This window comes from Apis florea, unplaced genomic scaffold (genome assembly GCF_048593485.1).
Source record: "Apis florea isolate Af1SG1 unplaced genomic scaffold, ASM4859348v1 contig_2492_pilon, whole genome shotgun sequence".
Lineage (NCBI taxonomy): Eukaryota > Metazoa > Arthropoda > Insecta > Hymenoptera > Apidae > Apis > Apis florea.
The window spans coordinates 2,506,429-2,518,389 of NW_028256593.1; the positions used below are offsets into that span (position 1 = coordinate 2,506,429).

Below are 11,961 nucleotides of genomic sequence, written 5' to 3' on the forward strand. Positions count from 1 at the left end.
ACGGCGAACATCCGCAATGATAACGACGAGGAAAGGATAAGTTTCGTCGGTAATTTCAATCTGGATGGGTCAGTGTCGAAGAAGAAGAAGAAGACTTGATCGATGGCTGGGCTCAACGGTTGCTGTGAAACAATCCTTCGAGACGAGAGGAAGATCGAGAGAAAATTCTGCGCGTGCGCAATATTTTTGAAGATTATCCGAAAACTGTTAGAAAAATGAAGAGCAAGATTTGAAGATGCGAGCAATTATTTTTCGCTAATAGACGTTACATTATCCATTTGTAAAGAAATAGTCTCGAGAACAACAATTTTCGGGAGTAATTACTCTCAAATGTACTTTGCACCTACGAATTTTTGACAACTCGTTTCGTCGATTAGGTTAGGTTTCTTTTCATTGACACGTTCGTAAATCGGAGGAAATAGTGTATTCAGAATAATCATACGATCTACAAATGTTCGTGGAAATATCTTTTGAGGATCGATTCTAGAGACCAAAGTACAAAAGTTGGTGTAGAAAAATGTCAATTGAGGCTTATTCGTTAAATTAAAAGCAATTGAAGTTTGCGTTAAATGAAACGAGATACTTTTATCTCCGTCGCACCATCGTGTCGTTATATTTCTATCTCGCTTCATCTAACGCAAATTCAACTCCTTGTAACTTGGATAAATTAGTCTCGACATTTTTGTATATCAATTTTTGTATTTTTGTTTTTTATTTCTAGAATCTTATTCTTCAAAGATGTTCCATGAATATATTAACATTTCGTATATTTTGTCAGATATTTATGTTTGTTTTTTTTTTTTTCCATTGATAAATATTTTGAAAGAAATACACGAAATGCGATGAATTTAAGAAAAAAAAATGTCAATGAAATTGGTTGATTCAAAGGTGATTTGATTTGGAAAATCTGATTTACTGGAAGCGTGGAAGAGAGAAATATTCGGCTGTTTCTTTCTTTGTCTCACGAACGCCGACTGCCGTCCTTAATGCGGTTCAATCGATCTCCAAAACACGTCGATTAGTCATAAGTTAGAAACGGAAAATCGTGTAAACTCGAATCTTTCCGTATCTCCCTATTTTGGGAAAATATGACTTGTACTTAAGTCGTATCTCGCTATTCTGTGTATGATTAGATGTTTCGGTTCTATTCCGGGGAATAATCTTTCAAAGCTGACAGCAAGACTAATTTGTCAATATTTATAAACTGTTTCAACTATTTTAATTGGGTTTCATAATGAAAATTTATGAATAATAATTTAAAAAAAATGGATAAAAAAATAAAGATGTCAATTCAGAATTATATTAAATTTGTCGAATAATGTTTTCTAATAATGATATGATAAAATAAAAAATAATTCTATATAGATATAATTTCTAAATTTAAAAATTCGAATTTTTGAAATTTTTATGAAAAAAAAATGTGACAATCGAAAAAATAAATATTAAAAATAAAATGAATTAACATGAAATTGGTAATATAGGATAACAGTCTGGCTGTTAGCTTATGCACATTCTTCTAGTCAATAACGAGAGATTAAGTAAATGAGAAGCTCGATACAACGAAACCGTGGTTGGATTTTTAATATAGAAATTTCGTTCAAAAAACGAAACGGGACCACGGCAAGTCTATAGGAATTAAAAGCAAGAACGAATGAAAGAGAAAATGAAGACGAGAAAAATTATTGAAAGAAAAGAGAAAAAAAGACTCGCTATTTTTACATTTCTCTTTTTTTAATCCTATTTCGTCGACGAAATGCGTCGATTAATGAGTTTTTTAATCACATGTAAGAAAAGAATTATCTTCTTATACATATATATATATATATAATATACAAAATATATATAAAAGAATATATATGTATATATATTCTTTTTAAATATTTTAGATAAGATAATACATGCGTTTCTGCACAGTGCGATTCGGTCTAATAGTAGATAAGTGTCTATCGACTAAACAATGCCGCGTATGGTTGCATAATATGTTCTAAGCAACCAAAACTGTGTTCTATACATATGTATATCAATACCGTATTGCTGATTGTTTCATAATTTTATTTTGATTCAATGACAAATGTGATTTCTTTATGTTCAATATTATTTATAAATATAAGTAGTATGTTCATTATATGGTATTTAACCTGTTATAATTTAAAATTTTAAATAATCTTTAGAAATTTAAGTGATTTTGAATAAAATTTTTCTGAAATTTTTATCGATACTTTCTGATAATTAAAGAACACACTATTATGATATTTTTATCATTATTTGCATCATATATAAATATTTATAAAAATTCATAATTATATTTTGATAAATATTTTCTCTCAAAGATTTTTGGATTTTAATGTTATTTTTTTTTTCTATATTTTTTTCTATTTTTAAATAAAATATATTATAATTTATTATGATTTTTGTCAAATATATCCAGAACATATTACCATATTTTCCGAATTATTCGTTAAATTCATTTAAATGTCAAAAAATATTCATTAATATTATCATTGATATATTATATCATTCATGATTTTTATTTCCAAATTTCTTATCTATTTTGATATTTTATAATTTCTTTGCATTGTATTGTATAATTACTTTTAAAATTATTCTCTATTTATTTCATTGATTACATATGTCGTAATGTCGTGTATACAGAACGAGTTAAAAGACATGTCGCAAGTAATTTTACCGCGATATACGTTTATTACAAGATAATTCCTAACGAAGATTGTAATTATAAATAAATCACTCGATAAAATAAATGTTTCGACATAGTTAATAAAGTAATCAAAAATCAGAACCTGGTGCAATAATAAAACAAGTAGAAATTAGATTCCAAGATCACTAAGATCTAATATTTTTCTTTTTCTTTTGAAACTCAATTTTCTTATCTCGATTTCAATAACAAATTTTTATAATTTGCCAATTTTTATAATCTCTAATAAATATTATATATATATGATATCGTAATTTTATTTTTTGAATAAAATAATTATTATTGAAAATATTATTGCAACAGGCTTGGTTTATTGTAAAGACAAATTTAGAAATGAATTAATCGTTCTAATGTCTATCGTGATGAATGTGTAACTTTCCAAAGAGTCTAATTAGTCGTTGAAATTCATCTCGAGCTAATAGAGCGAGCCTATAATGAATGTTCCCTCATCACAAAGAAATACGTATTTTGATGTTGCTGGCAGGTCCAGCTATGTTGATAAATGTTAATCGACGTTACGATCGAACTGACCGCGGGCCATCGTTCGATAGATTGAAACAAGACACAGATGCTTTTACAAAAAAATTTTAAAAATTTGTACGTTTTTTTATTTTTATTTTTTTTTTATTTTAATCGAATTGAATTTGAAGAGTATTAGAGTATACTTACGCACAATTTTATTTTTATTAAAGTGTTGAAATTTATTATAGCATTAAAGTACAAATTTCTTATTCCATGAAAGCATCTGTAATATAAAATTAAAAGAAAAAAAAATCATATCAAATTTAATTATAAGTGTATAAGCCTAAGATGTGTTAGCTTTCTAGAGATAAAGTGTATCGTATAAATGAAATATTGCTGTTACGACTGGTGTTGTAGAAATTTCTCGTCAAAGCACTTGATAAAAAAAAAAAAATTCCAAAAAATAGGAAAGTAAAAAAAAAAGAAAAAAAAAAGTCAAAAAAATCATTCTTTGTAGAATTTTAACAAAATAGATTTTAACGAAATTAATAGAATACAATTTGTGATAGAAAATTCTTTTTCGAACTTTTCTGCAATACTTGTCCTATAATGGCACTGGAAACCAGTCAATTTGAGAATTTCATCAGATTTGCGGATAATCGTTATACTTCCTCTTTCGTGTAATTTCTTAATGGCCTAAACGCAAAACCTGAGTCCATAATGAATATTATTGTAGTTATTACTTGCGCGATGTGATTTGCCAAGAATAACATGAAATAAATTTTTATTAAAAAATTAATCAGTTTATTTTGCTTAATTTTGTTATATTGAAAAATTATTATTATTATTAATTCTTTAATTACATGAGAAATTGATTCTATTTACAGATCAGAATGAAATAATTAGACTATGAGAAAAAAATTTATATATTCAACTGATTGTAAAAGAAATATAAAATGAGAGAATATCTTTCAAATATTTCTAATATATTAGAAGGATTTTAAAAAAATAAAAACAAAAAAAGAATTTTTCTTTAATAATCATAATGATGAAAAAAATCAAGTAACAAAAAAAATTCAAAGTTAAAATAACATTGATTCTTAATGTAACATAAATATATATGTAATATATATATATATATATATATATATATATATATATATATATATATATATATATATTTGAAATATAATTTTTTATACTATGATATCAAAAGAAATTGTAAAAATTTATAAATAAATTAATTCTTTTTTAAAATCTAATTACTAAATATAATATTATTTTAAAATTTATATTATATTATTAAAGTTTATAATATTATTTTAAAATGTAAGTAAAGACTATTTAGTTAAGTTAGTTTTAAATTAATTTTAAAAATTAAATTTTAAATCTCTTCTACATGATATATACTAAATAAAAACTAGGAATTTTTGTCAAATTTCCTATTATAATCATTTAGAGCTATTTAAATCTTAAATATTGGCATCACTGTTGCATGATCGATAATGTTGTTTTCTTGAAAGAACATATAGCACGTATATCGTGCTAGTACTATTAGAGTGATATAACGGGGAGTTATGTTTCTCTTCTAATCTTAATATGATTGTAAAAATATTTTTGATTAATTAGTGTTTCTATTGTGACTTCATTATGTAACCGGACGACTAAATTGATTGATGGCTAATACACGTGAGAAAGCAAACACATGTATATATGTACATATATTGCATGTATGCTTATGTTACATTAAAAATCAGTGTTACATTAACAAAACTTTTTTTTGTTACTTAATTTTTGTTTTTCATCATTATGATTATGGAAAAAATTTCAATGATATATTTAATTTTTTTGTCATTTAGATTTCTATGTAGATATCAATATACAATTATAATTAATAATATAATAATTTATTTAAAGTATTTTAATATATCTCTAAGAAAATAATATTTTATGCTTTTTAATGTGTGTTATATTTTTAAATTTTTATTATAATTTATATTTTATTATTTGCATTTATATTTTACGATTTAATTTTTAATGAATTAGTTGCAAAAATATTAAAAATAATTTTTAAGATAAGGAAGATTCTGTTATTTGAGCAAAAGTTTTGTTTATTATTTTAACTTTATAATATATTAATTTTTTTTTTTGCTCGGTATTATATGCTATTATATTAATATTTATTTACTTATAACATGTTATTACATTTCATATAGATAGAGATTTTAAAATTTTATTTCTAATCGATTTTTTTAAATCATCATAATATCAAAAAAATTAGATTTGAATTAGCATAAATTTCATAAATTAAACATTAAGCTAATAATAATCATACTTGGTCGATTTGTTCAATAAATTATATAATATTGTATCAAAGTTATTTTGTATAAATTTAATTAGTGCATATTTTAATATGAGAAAAAAGAAATAATATATAATATTAATTGCATCAATAATATAGCATAATGAATATGTAAATTATGCTTATCGCGAATGTTTACTGTTTTTCGTCAGAAATATAATTTTTTATTTAACTAATTCTATTGTTTGCTTAACTTCTATAAATTAGCATTTTTTTATCTGTATTTTGCATTTTGTGCATACTTTTTAATATTATACGTATATTGAAGAAACGGAATTATAATCATTAATACTTTTCCAATATTTCTCTCAAAATTTTTTAAATTGCAATTGTTCATTAAACTAATTGAGGTTTTCTATTCAATTGATTGATATTAATATCTAACAATGTTATATTATAATGTTGTTTTCAAATTATATATTAAAATATCTAATTAATTTAAAACTTTATTGTATTGTTATTATTATAGATAATATTATCGTAAATTAGTTAAAAAAAGGAATTCATAACTCTATTTTTATCATAAGAAATTATTATAATGAAGAGTAATTATTAAAAAAAATAATCATCATTAATCGTTAATAAAAAAAATCTTTTAATGATATTCATTTTTGTAAAGAAAATTTTTTTAGCACAATTTTCAGAGTTTATGCAATCTGAGAATGAGAAATGGAATCTAAATATAAAATTATAAACACTATCTTATTTAGCTAACGTAAGTTAAGATTATATGATAAAATCTATAGGCATAAAAAGATTTAAAAGAATTTTCGTAATCTAACTTTATTATAAAATAAACAACAATTATGGAAAACGAATTAGAGGTAAATAAACTATATATATACCAATAGTTTCAGAATTATTATTTTCTCTTCCTATTTTTTATTTTTAAATATATTTTTTTATTTTTTGGTTTTTTAAAAAAATGTAAAATTATTTTAATTTTCTTTTACTATTATTACATATGGTAATATTAAATATAGTATATAATATATTATTTTTGATTCTATAATATAATTATTTAGTGTTATAGTATAAGTTGTTTATAAGTTAATAATTGTTATTAGTGTTAATTAACTATATTAAATATAATTGTTCATTTAAGTAGAGCATAAAGAATAGTATTGATTAATTTAGATATATGCATGTAAACATTGTTTGCGTAATATCACGATAACAATTTTATATAATCAAAATAAGTTCACGAAAATATTTACATATTTCTAAATTATATATCCTATTTTCCTGAATTATTTTATGAAATATTTTAATTCGTTTTTTTAGTAAAATAAATAAAATAAATAATTATATAATATATTATATATTATATTATATATAATAATCATAATAATAATAAAAAAATTTTTCCATTAGAAGAAATTATAAATTATTAACATCATATTATAAATTATAAAAAATCAATTTATTAAAAAAAATAATTTTTATATTTATATTTATATTTATATTTATATTATATTATATTTATATTTTTATATTTATATTATATAAAAAAAAATAATTTTGCAATTTTTTGCAGTTAAGACTAAACGAAAATGAAACCGGCAAAAAATGGAAAAAATTCTTCGGATGGATAAAAGATGTATCGGTGGAACCAACAATGTGGTTGTTTATGATGGCCTTCATGATCACATCGGTAGTGGAGCAGGCTTTTTTTGTCTATAAATCTTGTCGAGTCGATCATGGTTATTCAGAAAAAATTTGCTCAAATCTGAACGATAATGAGACTATAAAAACTGCAGTACAGGTAATGTAAAATATTTAAAAAAGAATTCTCGAAAAGAAATAAATATAAAAATATAATTGTATAATTAATGATATTATCTGGTCGATAATTAAAATAAGCAAAAAAAAATTCTTAAAAAATAAAAGTTTTTGAATGATATGGAATTTTATTGATATTTTTGAATATAATATTTTAATTAGAATATTTTAATTTTCATTTTTCTAAAATAATTTCAATCTGCAATTAATATCATAATAAAATAATTAAAGAAAATAAATAATAAAGAAAAAAACAGAGAAAATATAGTAATATAGAGAAAATAAGATAAAATATTATAAGATAAAAAAAAATATATAAATAATAATAAAACTATAATAAGAAAAATTATGTTGAAAATTAATAAGAAAATAATAAGAAATAAGAAAAATAGTAAGAAAAATTATATTGAAAATTATCTATGTATATTTGAAATTTAAAATTATATAAATGAATAAAAAAAAATTTAAATTAAAAATTGGAAACAGCTCACAGTCTCAAATTTTCATCAATGGAATAACATAACAGGCCATGTAGTTCCTATAATATTAGCCTTTTTTTATGGTAACTGGAGCGATCGTCGAGGTAGAAAATTACCATTAATAATGGGACTATTAGGAAAATTCATCTATTCTTTTATGATTGTGATCAATTCCATGATGGATACATGGAATCTAAATACTGTTGTATATTCTGCGACTCTTCCCATGGGAATGTTGGGAGGAGATGTAGTCATTTTTGGAAGTTGTTTCGCATACATATCAGATATATCATCTATTCAACAAAGAACTCTGAGAATTACTATTTTAGATGTAATTTATCTCAGTACTATGCCAACAGGTAAATAAAATTTTATCTATAATTAAGTTTTGAAAAAGTATAATAAATATAATGGCTTTTATATTTATAAAACAAGTTGAAGTTAAAAAATGAGTAATTATTTTACAAATATTAAGAAGTATCTATAAATATAAGATAAGTGATTTAAATTAAACATTTCAGGTGTGGCTTTGGGTTCCTATATCTATAATAATGTGGTCAACAAATCTTACACCATTATGTTTATCATAAATGCTACTCTACTATTTCTAGCTATTTTATACTCATTGATTAAGCTAAAGTGGCAAACATTGCCTCAGCAACAAGTAGTAATGGGTATTAATCTATTAACTGATTTTTTTGACAAAAAACATGTAATAGCAACCATAAAAACAATTATAAAAACTAGGCCAAATCATGGAAAACTTCACTTGTTGTTTCTATTGATCATCATGATGTTATATGTTTTTCAAAGAGATGAAAAACCTATGAGTTTTTTATATGCTCAATTAAAATTTAAGTGGGATGTGAACACATATAGCAATTTTAGAACATTCCAATCAAGTACTTTTGTCCTAGGTCAGTTTTTGAGAAATTTGATTTCAATAACAATTTATGATAAATATTAGATTTATTCAAAACAAATTAATAACTTTCTTTTAAAGATGTTTTAAAAAATGTTATTATTATTAAGATAATTCAAAAATTAAAATAAAGAAAATATTCAATATTCATATTTTAGTATTTTAAAAAATGGAAAATTCTCAGAAAATAAGAATTATAAGAAATACAAATTTTTTTACAATAACTAAAAAATTTTTTAAGCGATTAAAAATTATGATGTTATAGGTTAGATTATTTTATATTTTGTAAAAAAAACAAATCTTGAACTGATTCATATTTTCTATTATTTTAGTGAAAACAGAAATTACTAGTTAAAGAAGAACTTTCACTAATAATAATATCTTTGAGAAATAGTTATTAAGTAATTACGACATTGAAATACATTGGTGTAACTGTATTTATTTCAGCAATGTTAGTTGGCGTACCAATTATGAGTAAACTAATGAAAATCAGAGATACTATAATCGTGGCTATTGGAGCTATTGCTCATGCCTCTGGAAGAATAATATTTGCATTGGCAAAAATACCAGAATTATTCTACGTTGGTAATTAAATTATATAATTATATATATAAATTATTAGTTAAAAATAACTAATTTTACTTAAATATTCTTTAATATAATGAAAAAAATAAAAAATTTAAAAATAGATTATAAAATATAATTAATCAATTTAATTTCAAATTTATAACAAAGTTTTATTTAGGTGCTGGTGTAGCTGCATTAGGACCAATAGTAGCACCAGTTTTGAGATCAATGACTTCAAAACTTGTAACAATAGAAGAACGAGGTATATTATGTTTTTTTAAAATTAACAATTTTCTTCAAATTGTACAAATTTTCTATAAAACTCAATTATAATTTATTTATAATTATCTAAATAACCGCAACTTTTCTAAATTTTAATTTTTAAGTAATTCTTATAATAATATACAAATTTAACAATTTTTTAATTATATATTTTCATATAAAAATTCTATAATAAAATTTTCTGTAATAATAATATTTTCATATAATATTATTATAATATTTTTTTAAATTATAACTTTTCAAACAATTCATAGGAAAAGTATTTGCCATTTTATCAGTCTGTGATAATGCAGTACCTTTGTTCAGCAGTATATTATATTCTCAACTATATAATGCAACTATAAACTCAGCACCTAGCTCAATTTACTGGCTGACCTTTACCACTCAAATATTTGTTCTACTTCTTATTTTGTAAGTAAATTGTATAGAAAATATAAAAAAAATTATCAAACTAAATTTCAATTTATTTATTAGTTTAATTTCAATTATCTTTCAGAATAATTCATTTTTCTATAAAAAATAGAAATGATGAATATGTAGATGATGAAATCAACAATTAATCTGGATCTATATATAAAAAAACTTGAAAAGAATATATCATTTTAAAGAAGAATTATATTAAAATGTTATATAATGAAAAATTTTTTAATTTTTTAAATTATGTTTATATGATTAATATTATATTCTATATTCTATATTAAACTCATAAAAATGTAATAAATTTTATGTAATTTTAAGCAATGTATATAAAACGTTATGTTATTAATATTTAATAATATATAAAGTTATTAAATCTATATATATATACCATAAATATATGTAAGAATGGAAAGAATTTTTTATATTGAAAATAAAATATGAAAATGTTATAGAATACAACATATTTCTCTTTTTTTTTTAAATTTAAAAATCAATTACTGAAATTAATTTGAATTAATTTTTCTATACGTCAATTACCACATTTATGTGTAATAAATAGTAAATAATAGTAATTAAATATTAAAATCATAAAAATTATTAATGTTAACAGAAAAAAAATGTGATTATGTATATTGATTGACGTAAATAATAATTACATTTTCATTTTATGTTTATTTCTTTAATTTGAAAGTAATTGATCAATTTATGAATGCAAAATCATTATCCAACTTTCAATCAGTTGATTACCATTCACTATGTGAACGCGACAAATATGTCAAGGATCTAGAATTGTTTATTTGACATTTTCAACAAGTAATAATGATTTTTCATTTTATATTAATCTTCTAATAATAATAAATAAAATAATTTTAATTTGTGATTTTAAATTTTTATTATAAATTTTTTTCATTTAAAAGTAAAATCGTTTTTATAAAAATTTCTATCAAAAAGAGAAAAAAAATTATTATGTGCTAAACAATAAACGTTTGTTTTTAATTTAAACATGATTGCATAATGAATAATTTTTTTGATCATTGAATATGATATCATTAAATATATATTATTGAATATATATACTCGAAATGAAATCATTTATTTTTCAATTTAAATTTTAATTATGAAAGAAAAAATTCTATTGGTATTAACTCTAGAAGAATAAAGAGGATAATTATTAAGAATTCCTTTTGTAGTTAAAAATTGTTATATTATTGATGTGTATACAAGCTCGAGATGACAATTGTTGTTTCACAACAATGTATCTGCATACATTAAATATTTATGTAGTAAAACGATTTCCTATATCTCTTCACTACTCGTAATTTAGCAGTAGCAGACTAAATTTGATCCGATAATTAAAATTGAAACTGAAAAATACACAATTCTAATCTTGAACTTGATTCAATGAGCAGTAATAAATATAAAATATAATACCAAACAATTTAAAAATTTTTTTAAACAATAAAGAAAAATTAAATTCTTCAGAAATGAAACTTTACTTTCGAAAAAGAAAAAAGCCTTTTTATAAATTTCAATCATAATCTTGATCTATTGCATATATTATATTCAAAATTGAATATTATTTAAATAACTTTTTTTTTCAAATGAAATTCTAAATAAATTTTTTTGATTGCATATTTTATGTTATGCGTGAAAAAAAGTTCAATAGCAAGAATATAAGTTCGAATTTATTATGCACATATCAATATGCAATAAGATGAGTAAGTATATTCTTATTAATAGCAAGTATTACAAATCGAATGACAAAGTATCATATGACGAAACTATAATAACAAGGACGCAATGAACTTTGAAACAATCGTGAAGATTTAAGTTTTTAAATTTAATGCTATAGCTACAGCTATGTTATGTATAGAGTAACTAAAATGATTTATATTTCAAATTTGATTAAAAATAAAAAAAAAAATAGAAAAGTAAAATAATATAAAAAAAAATACTTTTCTTTTTATAAGAT

General features: G+C 21.5%; 2 protein-coding genes across 7 annotated transcripts in view; both read left to right on the forward strand.

Annotated features, from left to right (window-relative positions):
• LOC100867895 (adenylate cyclase type 6) overlaps positions 1-3,974 on the forward strand; it is an 88,223-nt gene extending 84,249 nt beyond the window's left edge. Inside the window, 1 exon segment of the mRNA XM_086906158.1 lies at positions 2-3,974. Within this exon segment, the coding sequence (XP_086762284.1) occupies positions 2-99 (98 nt within the window). The 3' untranslated portion in view covers positions 100-3,974.
• Positions 3,975-4,655: 681 nt separating this feature from the next.
• On the forward strand, positions 4,656-10,448 carry LOC100863410 (putative peptidoglycan muropeptide transporter SLC46). 6 transcript variants are annotated; one of them, XM_086906155.1, is made up of 9 exons: positions 4,656-4,882; positions 6,157-6,361; positions 7,075-7,302; positions 7,806-8,157; positions 8,320-8,715; positions 9,168-9,305; positions 9,466-9,549; positions 9,824-9,980; positions 10,066-10,448. In XM_086906155.1, the coding sequence occupies exons 2-9, from the start codon at positions 6,344-6,346 to the stop codon at positions 10,127-10,129; spliced, it is 1,437 nt and encodes a 478-aa protein (XP_086762281.1). In that variant the 5' UTR covers positions 4,656-4,882; positions 6,157-6,343; the 3' UTR covers positions 10,130-10,448. The 6 variants fall into 6 exon arrangements, with proteins under 6 accessions (XP_086762281.1, XP_031772694.2, XP_086762282.1 ...); XM_031916834.2 differs by having other exon boundaries at positions 6,170-6,361; XM_086906156.1 differs by having other exon boundaries at positions 4,656-4,864.
• Positions 10,449-11,961: the final 1,513 nt, after the last annotated feature.

Excerpts from the sequence above, each read along its gene's own strand:
- LOC100863410 (XM_086906155.1), top strand. Across the intron at positions 9,550-9,823 it reads TGTAACAATAGAAGAACGAG|GAAAAGTATTTGCCATTTTA; the intron begins GTATATTATGTT and ends AACAATTCATAG. Across the intron at positions 9,981-10,065 it reads TTTGTTCTACTTCTTATTTT|AATAATTCATTTTTCTATAA; the intron begins GTAAGTAAATTG and ends ATTATCTTTCAG.